The sequence below is a fragment of the Miniopterus schreibersii genome, assembly GCF_964146895.1.
Source record: "Miniopterus schreibersii genome assembly, chromosome: 18".
Taxonomy (NCBI): domain Eukaryota; kingdom Metazoa; phylum Chordata; class Mammalia; order Chiroptera; family Miniopteridae; genus Miniopterus; species Miniopterus schreibersii.
This window is the reverse complement of record NC_138121.1, coordinates 28,346,194-28,364,548: the sequence shown is the minus strand read 5'-3', so window position 1 is coordinate 28,364,548 and position 18,355 is coordinate 28,346,194. Positions and strand designations below refer to the sequence as shown.

Here is an 18,355-nt window from a genome sequence, read left to right as displayed (position 1 = left end):
GTTAAGGAGGGGTAAAATTTATAGGATCAAAAATAACAAAAACCTGAGGTAGTTTTAGCACTTTGTAATCCTCATGCATAAAAGGAAATACATAAATGAAGCAGCAACTCTTTGCTTTCTGATTTTCAGGTCATCTCTAAAATATTCACAGAATCATTAATTAATATCTACTAAGTGATTGCTACATGCAGGGTATGGCTTTAGGTGCAGGGGGTGGCCTCACAAAGTTCTGGGTTAGGGATCAACGTTAGTGACAAGAAAACTCAACCACTGCTGTAGTTGCAGAAGAACCCAAATATTAACTGTATACTCACCAGAGAACCCAACTCCCGGCTATAGTTACAGGGGAGTGCAACTGCCAGAACTACAGTTATGTAGCTACAGGAGAACCCAACACCTGACTGTAGTTACAGGGAAATGCAACTACCAGAACTAAAGTTATGTAGCTACAAAAGAACTCAACTCCTGGCTGTAGTTGCAGAGGAGCCCAACTACAACTGTGGTCTCCAAGACAAGGAAAAAAACAGCAATCACACACAGTATCAAAATATCTTATTAGGTATATCCTTCAATAAAGAGAAACATTCTACAAACCCTCCTCCTGTTCTCACACCCTCACACTCAAGGAAAAAAACTTTCCAAATGCCTCAAAGGATTAATGAAATTATACACAATTTTAAAAACTTGTCAGGAACAGAAAATATATATAAGACACACATGGGTGTATAAATATAAGAAATGAGCAAAAACATTAACATGTAAATTCAACTTGTAAAAACCAATTTGCCAGTTAAAAACCTGGCTTATATCCTTTGAAGAAAAAAATATACATTTATGTAGTTATATATTATCCATTTTTAAATTCTCCTAAGACATCATATTACATAATTCCTTCCAAAAGCAACTCAAGACTCAACTGGATGGCAAATGCCATCCTGATGACTGCCAAGAAAAACTAACTAATGAATCAGCAACACAAATGTTCCCCTGCTGAGAGCCCTAGGGGGAGAGAACAGGAGGATGGATGGAATGGGGCACAGCTCTGCCCTCAGAAACCCTGTCGCATCAGCGGGCAACTCCAGGAAGGAGCGCTAATAGAGGGTGCAGCCTCCTGACCACACACTCTACTGGATACTGCTGTTCTGACTTTTCCAAAAGTGTTCATTTGAACTCAGCTGGTACTTCACACTTGTGAAGCATTTTACCTCTTAAGTTATTTAATGTTCATAAGCAAACCTCATGAAACAAGAATGCCATTATCCTCACTTCAATTACAAGTTGAATTATCACTTAGGAGTGAGACCCGGATTTAAAATTCAGGTCTCCCAGTGCCCACCCAAGTGGAGAAGAAATGGTGACAGCATAAATCCCAGGAGTACTTCCCTCTGCCCCTCAACAGCACCCAAGAGACCCACTGGGGGATGCTCAGGGGACCTGGGAGAAGATGACATCTATCTCACAACACAGCCTCTGCTGGCATGACTCCCATGGCTAGCTAGGCTATCACCCTGGCTACCCTGAGTAGACACAGGCACAACTCTAAGGTCATTTCCAATTCGCTGCCCCAGTGTACAGGGTCCCTGGGGCACTGCACAGCCATCTCATCCAGAGGGAGAGCCACATAGCCCTCTCAGTATCTTTGTGGGGGAGCTGTTCAGCAGACAAGCCCCCTGGGCCACCCCCAGAAAGATGGCCCCTGCGAGCTGGCCCGTCTGCTTTGCTGGCAAGCTGTCTGGCCACTTCCTAGAGATCCGAAGAGTCCGTCACTGTTAACTGCCTTCCCACTTTCCAGAACGCCCATGGTTAACACTGGTGGTTCAAATCACAAAACCAGATTCCCAGCTCTCAAATAATGAGCCCCACAGAGGGGCTGAGACACATTGTGGGAAAGAGGAACAGAGGAAATCAAATGAACAGAGCATGTAATCTTGTATCCTTGGTGGGTGGCATGGGCTTATCAGTCACAAAGGAATGAAAAACACTATCGCTGCTAATGTAATCTCAAGTTCAAGGAGAAAAAGAAGTAAAAAACTGAGTGCCAGCAATTTATTTCTTAAAATTACAATCTTGAATTCATAGTGACTGGCCTAGAAAAACAACAGAAATCTTCAGCTCTCTGAGTGGGGGAAAACTGGCCGGCATGCTCCCTCAAGTGGTGGGGTCAGCATGCCTCTGATGCACCACGCACTTCGTACATCCAGCATGTCCTAGCCTCAAGGCCAGGTTAGGCTCTTCTCCCCAAGCAGTGGCCAATAAGTGTAATGCAGTGACAGCTCCTCAGTTTACAGGAGAGCCCAACGCTGCCGTCAGGCCTCTCCAAGCACTGCGTGCCTGTGAACGGGCTCCCAACAGTTCTGCATCTCACGGGCCCCTTCTCACCACTAGCCCACACTGACCAAAGCTTCCGCCCAGCTCTACATTCAAACGAGTGCCTCAGCATCCCCAAATCCCTGTGGTGCCCCCCCTGCCCCACCGAGAAACTGTGTGAGACACAACATTTGATGACCAAAGGTCTAAAAAACCCAGGCCCTGTGTACTGTGCTGAGATGTCCCTCAAAATTCTGTCCTTCCCAGGACCTCAGAATGTGACCTCCCTTAGAAATAGGGTCTTTGCAGATGTGATTAATTACATTAAGATGAGGTCACACTGGAGTACAGTAGGCTCTAAATCCATTATGACGGGTAGCCTTATAAGGAGAGGAGGAGACACAGGGAGAAGATGGCCATGTGACAACAGAGGCTCAGGGACAACATGGCTGTGTAATGATGGAGACACAGGGAGAAGACATCCAGCTGACAATGGAAACACGGAGAAGACGGCCATGTGAAAACAAAGACACCGGGAGAAGATAGCTGTCTGAGGATTACTGAAGATGTCCGTGTCACCCAGTCTGCAGAGGCAGCAGAGACTCAGGTGGGCATGACAAAGTAGCCAATGCCCACACTGGCCACTGTTCAAGCTCAGGGCTCAGTAGTTTGATCCATTCATTCGTTTCATTTGTTGTTTTGAATAACAATCAGCAATACAGATTAAACAGGGCCAAAAGGAAAAAAGTCCAACAAATACTTTTAACCTTTCAAAATTCCACCTGGATTTTAATAGTGAGAAGGCAGCAATTTGCAATGGTTCTAAAGGAAGGAGAGCTCAGAAGGCGGCCAACTTCCCCGTGTGCAGGGAAATACGACTTGCCCATTCTGACCATGCTGGGCCTTCCCTACATCACTCGGACTCCCTGAGCACAGCCGTGTCCACTCATCCCCATCCCCATCCCCATCCCCATCCCACCCCCATGTGCTTCTGCTCTGAGTACCACCTGCCCAGCTTCCCCACCACTCCTATAGAATGTTCTCCAAGCTTCTGCCTAACAACCTGTGTGTCACAGCCTGTACCTATGTTCCAAGGCACCTCTCCAAATCATCAGCACTGCTTGCAGGTAGCCCTATGACTCCCTATGGGAACAGTGGCCCACTACCCAGAGGCCATCAGACCTGCACAATGCTAGGCCTGATCCAGGCCACTCTCAGAGCCTTTGCATATGCACTGTTCTCCGTCAGGGCCTTCAACCACTGCAGCATGGTCAGCCTCCCTGTGACACACTGTTGGGCTGTGGCTATTCACATGTATCTGACTGCATACTGTGCAGTTGGGAACTACTTCTTGTTCATCTTTACATCCCAACAGCACCTTGCACTATGGGTTATGCTGTCACACACTGTCACATGGTATCCCATCACCATGCCAACCCATGTGTTCTAAGGTTGCACACACATTTGTCCCATCAGATCTGAGTAGTGCCCTCTGCACTAGGCATCATGCTCTAAAGCATGGGTTGGTAGACAGTCGGCATGCCCCTGCCTGCTTCTGAAAGTCACATTTATGGAACACAGCCATGCCTACTTGTTTACATCTGGTCTGTGGCTGTTTCAGACTGAGGAGTTCACAACACAGACCCTAAGCCCGCAGCCAGCATATCAACTGCATGTCCCTTGGGAAAAGTCTGCCAACTCCTGCAACACTGTTCTGAAAACTGCTTTATCCCCACCTGAAGGGCTGATGGCAGCTGGTTTCACAAGCAGTTTCTCAGTAACCTACTCAAAATAATTCTCAGGGTCTGAAAGGCCCACACTCCCAGTGTCTATTCCATGGGCTGGGCACCAAGCAAGTTACTAAATGAAATGCTCAAACCAGAAATCACTCTCCTTGCTCTGTGACTAGTTCTGATGCCAGCATCCTCTCCACCCCAACAATGGAGGTCTGACTCATCCCGGAAACCCTGCCTCACAGGGCCCACCCTCCAGCCAGGTCTTTCCTTAGAGAGGTGAGCAGAGAAGCAGCAGCCCACACTTACACCGGATGCCATAGATGGTGAGGGGGTCGAGCTGCTTCTTGCCGTGCTTCCCCTGGCCCGAGAGGTTGGAGACAGCCTGCACCTCCCGGTGAAAGAGGTAGTCCAGCAGTGTCAGCGCCATCTTCTCGGCTGTGCGGCAGTTGGTGCTGATGTGCAGCATATCAGAGGGGATGATGGCACAGCGCACCCGCATCTCAGGGTTGTTCTCGTCTCCCAGCCAGGTGCCGTTGGGGTAGTCCTCTGAAAGAGAGAAGGGGAGTCTCAGACAAGCTCACACACTCCAAAGGGCCCAGTATTCAGCTCAAATGCACACAAGAAAGATCCATGGGGTCTGGTCAACAAATCACTTTCCCAACTTCCTAAGTGTCAGCCAGGAGGGCTAGGGCAATTCCTGTGGTCACCAAACAATGTGGGATCTTATGTCCGATCAAGAACAGAAATGAGGACATCATTCCTAAAGGATAGGCCTGGGTTTCTGTTTATCCATCTCAGGGAGATTAATGCAACATGTTGTAACATGTAAATATTCTTCTGCTTGGGAAACTGGCTTCCCTAGGGCTAAGCCCACCTTGTTAACTCACGAAGGCAGAGGGCTGTGTGTTGTCGGCATGTTCTCCACCCAACAGCTTGCCCAGAGCTCACAAGTCTGATAACAGGTGGCTGCAGAGACCCCTCAGTGCCAGATGACAATGCTGCCTGGACCTGACACACACAGGCCTGTGTGTCTAGAAGAGGTGACACTGGACAAGCTCTAGTCTCAAAACCTGGATTCTCTTTACAACTCCAGCAGGGTAAAGAGCTTTTAGAAAGACTTGTGTTTATTTTCAAGTTCACCCCACATCTGGAGGGGCAGCAAATTAGAGTGGGCTGAGAGTGCCAACATCAGGGATTAGGGAGGGAGGCAACTTGCAGAACAAACTTGCTCAGGTTCTGACTGTGAATCTGCACCATCAGTACAGGACAATCACAAGCAGTGTTTCATCTCCAGATGAGAACCAATGCGCAATCCTGTGTTTAGAAGACTCTGTGACTCAAGTCTCCACTTGGAAAACTGCTCCGAGAAGAGGCCACTTGGAAACTGGGTACATCTTAAATGAGACAAGCTATTTACATGATGTAAGCTGTTGTTCTGACCTGCTGAGGATTTGGGCGGCAGCCAGCTCAGCATGAATAAAGGGCTCAGGGGATGCTAAGCTGCCCACACTCCTCTCCTCAATCTGAGTCCTTCCACTGTCCCGCTGTGTGACCTTCACTCCCTCCCTCGCTCCCCTGACCTCCCAGCAGTGAACCTGGAAGTATACAGATCAGAAACACCTTCCAACCTCCTGCTCAGAGCATCATGATCCCTTCCTCTCCTCACGACCAAATTTCCTTTCCTGTCACTTGTTCCTTCCAATAACCCTGTGGAATGCACCATTTGTGATTTTAAAATCTCAAAGGTCACTAATAACAGAATGAACACCCCCCAAGCCTTGCATCTACATTCCCCAGCCTTTGTCTTTCTCAAGGGTAGTCTAAAATGTAAACACCAGAGCTCAACATTCATATGTGGGAAGGATCCCACTTTCTCTACCTTCAGCAAGGCCACAGTGATAATCACGGGTCAGGTGTGTGGCTGATGTAGAGAGAGAGGAGGGAGGGCAATGAGGTGGGTAACTCTCCCTCCCACACAGGAGAAGCACTGCACTTAAGAACTATCAATTCTGGCCCAGCTGGCATGGCTTGGCGGTTAAGCATCAATCTGTGACCCAGGAGATCGCGGCTCGATTCCCAGTAAGAGCACATTCCTGCATTGTGGGCAAGATCCCCTCTCTCTTCCTCTCTCCGAAATCAATAAAGATATACTTAAAAAAAAAAAAAAGAAAAGAAAAAAAGAACTATCAATTCTGCCTGGAAACTTGGCAGCTTTCCAAACAATCTCTTCTTACCCTAACGTGGGAGCAAGTTAAGGTACAAGAGATAGTCCCTGTGCAAATATACCACTGTGAGAGGGGAGGAACGTTGACAGGGAGTTAGAACCTCCCTCTGGCTGGCAGGGATCTCAGAGGGACACCAGCTTTCTGCTAAGTGTCCACTAGGCCTGTGGGCTGCCAAGTCATGTCACAGCCATAGTCACCATTGCTTCAAAATGTCTCATTAACTTTATTCTGAAACACTCAGAATAAAATATTCTGATAATTTACATTCCAGCTTCCACCCACAGGAGAGGTCCCCAGAAAGGGTGGCCAGCCTGCCAGCTTCGCCAAAGGCCTGGAGCAGAGCAGAAAACCAAGGGGCTAGCTGTCCATGACTCCTACACCCTGCCCCTTCACAGGCAGCCTCTCCCAGCCGAGCTCCTGAATCATGAGATTTCCAGGAACATCAGGTGAGGCTTGGCAACCCTGGCAAGATGACCCCATTGTCACTAGGGCAGATTGGCCATTGAAGAACTGCTTAGGGTGGTTGAGGCTAGGCTCCTGGCTTTGGCTAAGGCCAGAAAACAACTCACAAATCTAATTTTTGGAGCTAAGAGTAAAAGATGAGTAAGCAGTATCATTTCCCAGAAACATCGATGGTTTAGAAGTGGAGAGGTGCCATGAGCATATGCTCAGATATATGCATTTTTCTGAATGTCAGTCAGCTACTATTACATTTAGCCTATCTACAGAGAAACAAAATGAACACATGATCTAAATATGGATGAGATAGGACTTCTACAGGGGCTGTCTTGAGGTCTTAGCTGGAATGCCAAAAGGGCTCCAACTTCTGGGGCACTTATTAATTTATCTACAAATACTTGACTGGGCAACTCTACCCCTGGCACTGAGTCTAATGCTCAGGATCTAGACCGTCAGTGAACCCAGAACCAGTCTTAATTACACCAAACAGAGAAAAAGAACCACCCTCCATCTGTAGCAGTCAAGCCACGAAGCAAATAGAGGGAGGGGGAGGGAGAACAGAGGAAGGGAAGTGGGAGGAGAAAAGGTACAGGGAAGGAGGAGGAGGGGAGGGAGGCTGCTACAGAGAAAAGGGCAGGTGCTAAAGCGGAAACAGGAGTCTTCTGGGACCGGGGAACTTATACTTTGTTTCAAAACATGGTCAGAGACAGTTAATGAACTCAGTGGGACTAAATATTCATGCCAGAGTCCTTGGGACACGATGCAAAGGTGTGCCCCAGACACAGTGACCTAAAGGAGCAGCAGGACTCCAGAGGATTGGAGGATAAGAGCTGGAAGGCCATCCATGCTTCTCCTCGGCAGTGGGAGGCTCCCTGACATAAACTGTCCCCTGATGCCAAACCCGCCAAAACACACCATACTGCGAGTTCCAATTAGATCAAGCCTGAGAGGCTGAACCCCTTGAAGACGTTTAGCACTGCATGATGGAGGTCTCTGAGGAGTGGAGGCTGATTAGTGAGGAGCTGGCTAGAATGCAGGATTCCTGAGATCCTCTGGGTGACTGGCTGCCTCACCAGCCAGTTTCCCCACATCTGGTTCAGAATCACCTCCTCACTGCTCTGGGTCACGTTGTAAGTGAACACACTGAAATTCGCGGATACATCTCATGGACACCTGACAACCTAAGTGAGCCAGAGGAGCTGCCCATACTGAGCTGATGAGCAGAGGGGACAGAGGGCACAGTAAACAGAGAGCTGGCAGCTGCAAGGCAGGAAGCGTCACACAGCAGAGGGCAGAGCTGACCACTTTAGATGGAGACCAGAGCCAGCCTCAGTAACAATGGGACTGCAAGCAGCCACCCCTGGGGAAGAACCACAGAAAAGGTTCCAGATGGGGGAGCATTTCGAATGTCCTGGACTGGGAAGGGCCATGTGCTCTGGGAATGAAATGGAGCTAATGTGGCCAGAGCAGGAAGAACTGGGCAAAGAGGTGCATACAGAGGACTGAACAGGGAGTGACACAATCAGTGCTGAGAACAAATGAATGGGAAACAGAGCAACAGAGGGCACAAGTGGCCACTTCTGGGCTACTTAGCAGTCCAGGAAGAACCCATGCACATGGGCATTAAGTCTCAGGACAGGGCCTGTGGTGGTTGAACCTTCCCACGTTCAAGCACTGATGCTAACCAACTGCGAATACAGTCAGACCGAAGGTAGTATCTAGTGATACCATGCATATTGAAACTTAAGTGTTTGAACAGGAGAATCCCATGTGAGCCCGCAGGGAACCACTAGGGGTACTGGGCGATGCTGCCCTGCCTCCCTGATGGGCAGTTACACTGCACACGGGCCAGTGCAAAGACGGTGTGCTGGAGCTCTCAGTCTAACTACCAACACTGCCAAAGATTGAGTGGCCATTTTCAGGAATAACTAGTGAAGCGGACTCTGCTTAGCAAGCTCCCCATGTTTACATAACATATTTAAAGCAATGTAAACATTGGACAAGAGCTCAGTGTTGTTTTCCAAATAGCAAGTCAACATCTTGTCAAAGTGATACTGAGTGTGTGTGTGTGTGTGTGTGTGTGTGGAATGCCAACAGGGAAGCCCTTCAGTCAAGAAGGGCTGACAACTCGAGGTCTCTATAAACTCACAGTGTTTACTTATTTCTTACTCCAGCCCAGAGAACCAGCTTCCTATCGGGATGCCCTCCATACTCATCCTCTCCTTCCACCACAGCCATGCCCTCTACACCATGAGGTCTCCCATTGGCACCATGGTGTACAGGCCCTGCCCAGGCTCTCGAATCACAGGCAGGGAGGAAGCAAGGGGGCTTCTGACGCTCACACACCTGTGCTAGGAGCACTCCACCTTGTCCAAACCCAATACTTCGCACTGGTGCTGAACCAGTGACATGCAGGAGAAAAAGCCATCCTTCCTCCAAACATCACCCACTGAAGAGCCTCACAGCTCCAAAAACAATCTAAAAAATATGCCTGCAGGCCAGCATTGTGACTTTCCATTTACACAGGCACAGGAAACACACGTGTAAAGGCAGATATTTTCAAACTGATTCAAGAGGAAGAATGAAAAAATGACTTCGTCTATTCAACTTAATTATTTTGAAGGCAAAACATGATGTTAAATTAACAACAACAAAATTTACAAATGAAAAGTTAAGCTAGCCTCTTTTTATGTAAAAAATAATCATCACTGCCCAGCTGGCATGGCTCAGTGGTTGAACATCGATCTAGGATCCAAGAGATCCCGGTTCGATTCCGTCAGGGCACATGCCTGGGTTGTGGGCTCAACTCCCAGTGGGGGACGTGTAGGAGGCAGCCACTCAATGACTCTGTCATTACTGATGTTTCTATCTCTCCCTCCCTCTCCATTCCCCTCTCTGAGATCAATAAAGACATATTTAAAAAATCATCATCATCATCATCATCAGTAAGACTGATTAATCAGAAATTACTCAGAGTTCACAGAATGATCTCTGCTAACAGTGTTGCAAAAGGTAATACCAAAGGGTACAATGTGAAAAGTGCAGCACTGCCTTCTCAGCTGAGGAGCCCACTGTCCAGCGTGGAGCATGAAAAATGTGAACTGGGGAGGGCACCTTAGTTGGGCTCGGTGGACCATCGAGGGTTCTTTCCTCACTGGGCCCACCATGAGGAAGTCAGCTTCAATGTCCCATGACGACCCTGCTCCCTGCTAACTCCTGCCTGTGGACAAAAGCTGGTCCGCAGTGCTAAGTACACGGACTTCCAGAACTACAACTAGAATATTCTGGAAGATAAACAATATCATTTTAAACTCCTACAGTAGTTGTTATTTCAGGGAATACTGTTCCCTCCCCTGAAAAAGTAAATTAGTCTAAAACTCAACTTTCCTTATTTTCCCTCCCTTATTAATACAGAAAATAATGGCTTAAATTTCTCTGGTAATGCAGGAAATTATCCAGAAACTTTATTCCAATCAAATATCTCAAGATTTTAGAAGGCATTTTATAACTTATTTATAACCTACCCATTCCTAACGTCACATAAATGCCCTGTGAATTGCGGTTGTGTCGTCATCTCTCAAGCAAGAAATCTGAACCAGGTAGTCAAGAAACACAGGCTGCAGCACAGAGGTAAAAAGGCATCGCCATGGGAACAGGGGACCCATCCCAGAGGGAAGAAAGGGCCAGGGCTCCACCATCACCATCTGTGGGTCTCACCTCTGAGCTCCCTGGCAAGAAGAGAGACTCACCGGGGTCAGTGGGTGGGCATTTCTTATCCGAGTCATGCTGGGTGCACCTGCTGACTCAGCTCTGCTCCCCTGGAAATACTCAGCCCTAACTCACCTCAGACTCAGAGCTGGAGCCCAGTCTGGATCCCCGCTTCTCCCCAGTGACAATGAATCGTGTCTTTCAAATGGAAAACAAGACAGAGTACCTGCCCACATAAATATTTGAGAAATTTGAGAAATTCGTCTTTTGACAATTCATAAAGGATATATTTATTTTACTAAAATTACTTGGTCCAGTCTTGGCATCTGAAACAATAGAAAGATTCTAGTAGCTTTATTTGAAAACTACCAGTTGGAATATAAGAAAAATAAACTTACTTTCTATTCCCATCATTTAAATCTTCAATTAAATTAACTGGCACTTCTGAAAAACCTATTACAGTGAAAACCCTTCAACAGTAACTGCAATTTTCTTACCATTAAAACGGCTCAGAACACACATATTTGTTCTGAGGTTCCATTTTAGTGCCAGGAAAATGAAATGAACAGGAGAAAGCACAGAGATGAAAAGGAGGAACACATATATTCTCGTGGTCAAGTTTAAACCAAGAAACACAACCAACTGCTGTTATGCTTCCCTCCCTACCTGCTGACACACATACACACATTCTCAAGATCCTGATGCACATTCCTGCCACCAATGCCAGTCAGCCTTGGTTCCAGTCATACTGCTATCCCAGGAACAAATCTCTCTCCCAAGGATAAGAATGGATCATGTGGAGCAAAAACAAGACAATATTTACTCAGCATCTACTATGTACCAGGACTTCACGTGCATTACTGCAAATCAGGGGCTCTCTGCTAAGCAAATGTGGACAGCTAAGCTGACTCCATATGATGTACCCTTACTCCTCCAAAGCAAACAGCAAAACCCACTTCTGTGTATATCTTGTGTGTGAATGACCTCATAAAGTGCAAGGCTGGGCAGTCTAAATGCCATCTAGCACCAACCAAGCCTAACCTGCCACCTTGACTCTTTCCAAAAATGATGTGGCTTGGCCTGTGGCGTCACACCTGCCAGTCACACAAAACACCTCAAGAGTCATGATATCCCACAGTATTAACAGTTCTGATGGGTAAAGGAAGAGGGAGCAAGTGCCCAATTCCTGCAAGTGTGCTGCTTGGATATGCCTGCAGATTCCCATTATGCTTCCTCTGCTCCTAGATGCGCCCTCACTCTTGCTGAGAGCTGCCTGTCACAGCCGATCCCTTAGCCTTTACTAAGACAATATATTCAGTTCTTTGTAGCCATGAGAGGTAACTAATGACCTATTTCAGTCTCTACCCAAAGGATAAGGAACAAATCAAAAGGCAATACTTTCTGATTCACTAAAGGCTTCAGGAGGGTTCAAAGGCTCGGACCATAGTGTCAATTCCACAACACAATGAACTTCATGTCAATCGAGTTCCTCAAGATCAGCTCCTACCATCTCCAGGCAAGTCTTCAGAGAACGGATTCATGGTCATAAGCTGGTATCAGGTTATATTTTCCATCTATTCCCCAAACTAATTTTCATCTGGCTTTTGTAAAGGCCTGCCCAAACTGTTTATGAATTTCAAAAGCAGCATACTGCATAAAAACATAAAAGACATAGTCCAAATACGTGTGGTAATACAGAATAAATCCACATAGAATTCGCCGAGCAGGAAATCTCAGGCCAGTGTCCTGAAACCTCTCAGGCTGCATTACCGTCTACATACATCATGGCTCAAAGTGTTTCCAGAGCCAGGACGTGCATTCACTGTAATGGAAAATAAATAATTTCTTCCACCCAAGGTAGAAGTTAAGAATCCTATGTGTAATACATGAAACATTTTATTGTTATACTACTTACAATTACCTGTCCCATAAAGAATCCTGTGTTGGGGTATTCCAGGATCCCAGGGGCTATTTTTATTTATGTAAAAATAAAGCTACACTTTTCACATGTGAACTCTGGCCATCTGCCAGCTAAATTTCTATTATGTCATATACAGATGCTTCAAAAAAATCTTCATCCCAGTCATGTAACAGCAGAACACGTGGGAAGGGGAAAGGGACCAGAATGATGAAAAGAGAAGGGGACCAGGGGACCCCACAGGCTGGGGAGGGACAGGACTGGGAATGAGCCAAACAAGGCTTTTCAAAGGTGTCCTGCTGGGCCAGTCCTCCCAGCTCTGGATCACACAGTACTTAGAATCTGGCACCAATTGCTGAGCCCTTATAAATAAAGGTGTTTACATCCGGACTGTGAACCTCATCATGTGTGATACCTCCAGTGACTGTCGATAACACTCTACCCCTTCTGGCAAACCCATAAAAACTAACAGCCGTTTTCTGATTTTAGACACAATTAACTTTGTACCTGTGGCCCAAACACACATGCTTATTGGAGAGTGATGTGACATCTTTAAACTGTACACAGAGTGATAATTTGGGGTTTTTAAACTGGCAATTCAACAGGGTTGACTTACATACAGAATAATGATACAGGAAAAGGGAAAAAACAAATAGCTTTTGGTACTGGAGTCAATTCTTTTCCGGCCGACATGAGCACACTTCCACAGAAACAGCATGATCACACCACTGACCAAGGGCCAAGGTCACCCACTCAGGCCTGGACACCCCCTGTCCCAGATGTCAAATTCTGGACTGCACGGCAGGGCCAGATGGGCTTCTTTCCCACTGAACTCCTGCCTGCTTACCATGGATATTGTCCTGAGCCCGACCATAACTAAACCAAGTGTTGAAGAGCACCCTTTGGCATAAAGGAGTGGGAACCACTGGGCACAGGCAGGATGACCCTAATCAGTATCACATGCTGTGCATTCTGAAACAGCATGAGAGGCTGAAATGATGTTACCCTCCCAGCACTATTCTAGATCGCCCTTTGGCCCCTTTTCTCTAATCTAGGACAAGTGCAGCATTCAGTGCACAGCCACGCTCACACATCCACTGACATTCTCATACCAGTTCCTCTTTATTAATTTGATTACATTTTGGTCACTAACCTGTCTATAACCCTTTACTTAGCAGCCAATTTATGATCGCTAATAAAATGTTTTAATGTTATCACACACAAAATTTATGCAAAAAAAATTTATGTAAAATAAATTATGGAAATATATTCTCAAGAAATGTTTTTGGCTAAATTTCCCTCTTTACATATGTACGGCTAATGTTTTGTGAACACAGCAATTTGTACTGATCTTATTTCATAGCCACAGGCACCATGAAATTTCGGAGAACAGGTCTTGGCTTCCCATTACTGTGACCGACCACCCCTCACAAAGGAACTGATTCGCCCAGACTACACTTCGTCACTCCCCACTGAGCACATCACAGATATTTACCATGTAAGTCAGCTTGCTGACTGGGCTTCAGGACATTCATGAGGCAAATCTCTGATACGATTAAATTTAAACCTGAAGTACAACCCTCCTACTAAAATTAAGTACCCAACATTTTATACGCAGGATTAGTCAGGTTTTCTAAGAATTACCAAATGCATACACAGCAGGGATTTAAACTCTTCATTAAGAATCTAACTAAATCCCTTCGTTAATCAACAGATCCCATTTTTGGTCCATGCTGCTCATTTGTTTCTCTAACTCAATTAGCCAGCTTAATCTCTGAAGGATTATACCCAACACACTTTCCCTACAACACAAGTAGAAGCACACCAAGACCAAAACTTCCAAGAGAAGACAGGAGTAAGAACTAGGAAATAAGTTTACTGTTCACTGCTCTCAACAGTTAACACTTCTTTCTTATTCTAATGGAGTTCATGCCCGGACAGATGGGACTGCCTAAACAAAATACTGGGATAAAATGATACAGTACCTTTGCAGTATAAATAAAATAACTCCAAATTTGATATAAAACAGCATGCCAATTTGTGCAAACCACTTGGAATTCTTCAGAAGTAACTATTTTGATACCTGTGGGTCTCTAAAACTTTAGGCACTTAAATATTTTTATGAGAAGATAAGAAAAATCTGTATTGTTACAGCTCTGGGCTCTCATTAGGAACTAAAATGGTTCAATCTAAAGACAAGCCTATGGCCCCTTAGCACATTAGTAATGTTTCTCTAATATAAACTAGGTGACTTGACAGTCTCTCTAGCTGAGCAAGTTGCTCTAGTCTTAAGGGAGGACACGGTGGGAGACAGCTAATCTGATTCTCAGTGCATTCATAAATCTCACAGAAATATTTAACAGGTGATACCACTACAGGTCGGTAGTAAATCTGATACAGGAGACATTAATGGATTAGCTCTTCCTCCAACATCACATACGCGGCAGTCACTTAAAGATGACTCCATCCATCTGTCTCTGTATCACCTTCCCTAAACAACTGTGCCAACTAAGACTTGCTCAGTCCAAGTTCTTGTAACACTGAAACTGCTGGGGGAAACATTCCCAAGGACAGTGTTAGTGAAACATATTACAAAATGTTTCTGCCTAATGGAATAATAAAACAGGATGGTCCTGACTTATAACCTCTTCTTCAAAATAAAAATGAAATTTAAAATCAGAAAGATTTCTCTAATTTGCCCCAATCCTAACAACCTGTATTGTACATCAAAGTCACACTTGATGGAAACAATTAGTTTTAAATGTGGTTATAAAGCTTTGCTCAAGACTTTGCTAAAGAAAAATGTTTTACACAAAACATATCACTTCATATTTAAAGAACTTAGATACAAAAAAATCCATATTTTTTCTTACAGATATTAATAATATTAATAAGCTCAAATTTTGATTCCTTTTTGTATGTTCATTTTAGTTTCAGTCTGTGGTTCCCCCCCACTGAAATGTATTTCACATTAATCATATCACGTTAAGAAACAAATATAAAAAATGAAATTTTTTACTTTTATAATAACCCTAGACTCTCCCCAAATTATCAAATGTTATGTTCCTTAGCTGATGCAGTTTAAACCAAACAAATGTTAGGCCTAAAGTAGGTTGCTAGACCTGGTGAGTATTTACCCAAAATCCACATGGAAAAAGAGTAAGAAGTTTTCCCTGCAATTGTTGCAAATGTGATTTCATTCAATATCCTTGAGGATAAAATCAGCAGTAGCCCTCTTTCCCTCAAATTTAATGTGTAAAAAACTAGTTACCCTGACCCAGCAATTTCACTCCAATTTCTTGGGTTGACTGGGTACCAATCAACCCAAGAAAAATGAAAACATACAGCCACACAAAAACTTGTATACAAATGTTCACAGTGGCACTATGCATAACAGTCAAAAAGTGGAAACAACCAAGTGTCCATCAACAGATGAATGGACAAACAAAATGCAGTCTTATCCATATGGTAGAATATTATTCAGCCATAAAAAGGAATGATACATTGATGCCTGCGACAGCATGGATGACATTATATGATTTCATTTATAAGAAATGTCCATAATAGGCATATCCACGAAGACAGAAAGAAGATTAGTAGTTGCCAGGGGCTGGGAAGAGAGAGAATTGGGAGTGACTACTACAGGGTTTCTTTTAGGGGTGATGACAATATCCTGGAATTAGACAGTGGTGATGGTTGCATAACTTTGTGTATAAATTAAAAACCGCTTTAAATGTATGATTTAAAATGGTGAATTTTATGGTATGTAAATTAGAGCTCACTTGTCAAAAAAGGTTCCCCCTTGTTCTCTTCTCTCCCCCCTACTCTGCAATCCCACTCCTAGTAATTTGTTAGAGAAATTTTGAGAAAAACATTGTTTTTAATGTTTCAGATATGGTAACAAGTCTTTCTAACAGGAAAATTTTTGTTCAGTAGAAAAATCTACCTCATGTTTTTAGGGAAAATCAATGACTCAGATGTAGAAGCAGAAAACGAGTTCTTAGTATTAAACAAATTACAAACTTCTGAACTCAGTAACAATGCTAGATTTGTCTGTGTTCTCTCCTTTCTCTCCATGCTGTAGTAAGTCCTATCTGGGAAGCATTAAGTTAGTCCTCAAAGGCATGACAAAGGTACCAGGTGGCAGGAATACTTTGAAGGGCACACCGAGCCAGCCCTTCAGGGATGGGAGTGCACCTTCAGGCCTTGGAAGGAAAGAGGAAGGAGGAACATAATGCCCAGCGTGGGTAAAACGGGGTCACTTAAAGGCTAACGGCCACCCCACACAGCTCCCTCTAAGTCTCACAGCTCACGAAATGGACCCGACTTGAACGTGCAATCCCCCCTGAGAGTCTACCTTAGGCCCTCATCAGAGACATAAACAGACCTATTGCCCAAGGCAATGAGCCAACTACTAATTATACCACTAGTTACAAAAATGACAACTGTTCATCACTAGAAAGCATCCAGAACTTGATTAAATAAGCAAAACTGACTGAAAATAATTATGTAAATCTGTACTAATGTGAAAAGATTTCTACTATGCAAAGGAAAAAAACAAGTTATAAAATCACAAATTAGTTTGTAGGTTAACATAGAAAAAGCCCAGGAAATGTAGAGACATCTCTAGACATAGAATTTTCCAGGTTATTTCCACTTTCTTCATCATTTTTATATTCTATTGCTTTCTAAAAACAATAAACATTTTTACTTTTTTAAAAAGAGGTGTGTGTGCCTAATGCTATTCAGGCAAAGGAAAGGCTCTGGGGGCGCACCTTCTGAGTTCAGGGTGATGAGAGTGACGTTGTTCCCGATGTTCTGACTTCCCGACTGTCCACAGGTGGAAACGGAGTCACTGGCCTCGGACCCGCTCTCCCCGTCCTCGTTGTGGCTGTCTTCTTGCCCTGGCACCTTCACCACAATGGTGTTCTGCCGACGCCCGGGAACCGCACTGAGCGGGAAACAAAAACACCACCAGTGTTGTGAGAGCAGCACCACTGATAAGCAGAGACTAGCACTGAGTCGCTGCGTGTTCCTCTTTCCTTCCCTTGTCAGAGACTAACTTTGCACAGAGCAGTGGGCCCAAGTCTTCCCATGCAGCTCCTTCTACCAAGATTAAAAGCAATTTAATACCAGGAAATAGTCTGGGTTAGAAGAAACTATGTACCATCTTAGAAATTTAAAAAAGTGTTTATGTCATAAAGTAAAATCACAGCTTTCTGTGACTCAAGGCCTAAATGCTGTTTCCTGATCACAAAGGTATTCCTACAAAATGCTGGCATTCATGTAAGAGTAACTTTTAAGGGTATGTCAAAGGGAAAACTAAATTAGGAGGAAGTATGGCTAGAGACGTCCATTGAGCCAATCCACTCCATACTGTTATAGACATTCTAGAAACACCTCAGCCTTTGAAAAATGCAATTATCACTCCCAATGCTTCCCACTGACAAAAACCACTGACGTGGGTTTAAAAAGCCAGTCGAGTATCTCTGATGAAAATTCTCACCACCACCGGGGTCCTGTACGGAGAACCGAGATATTTTCAGAAAAACAGGGCACAGTCCAGCTCCAAAAAAGTACTCAGAAAAAAAAGAGATTATCTTGAGACATGCTACCTGCCTTTTTAATGACCCTTTCAACGTCCCTTCACGTGAACTGCTAAGCACTGAGAAAGGGGAGAGAAGCACAGTTTCCCTGTTTACACATCAAACTGTTTTAGATCCTGGCCCTACCCGGAGAAGGGAGCTACACTTTCTTGATTCCACAGAGACCTGTGCAGGCTGATCTGGCTCCTAAAGGCTCAGACTCTGAGGGATGACCTCCACCCAAGCCCTCAAGAGGCACACCTGACCCTGCCTCTTCTCCACCGGCCAGACCTTCTCAGCCTCTGAGCATCCAGACACCCAGACTTCACCTGGTCTCCCTGCACCCCAGCAGGCAGGCCCACAGCAGCACAGCTGGGCTCCCAGAGACCTAGGCTATGACAACAAAGAAAACAGGAC

General features: G+C 45.0%; 1 protein-coding gene across 28 annotated transcripts in view; it reads right to left on the bottom strand.

Annotated features, from left to right (window-relative positions):
• Positions 1–18,355, bottom strand: part of BANP (BTG3 associated nuclear protein) — a 118,083-nt gene that overhangs the window by 52,653 nt on the left and 47,075 nt on the right. For all 28 annotated transcript variants that reach the window (XM_081117638.1, XM_081117640.1, XM_081117633.1 and 25 more), the window contains 2 exons: positions 17,129–17,304; positions 4,350–4,589 (listed from right to left, as the gene is read on the bottom strand). In XM_081117638.1, the coding sequence (XP_080973764.1) occupies positions 4,350–4,589; positions 17,129–17,304 (416 nt within the window). The remainder of the gene's footprint in view (positions 1–4,349; positions 4,590–17,128; positions 17,305–18,355) is intronic.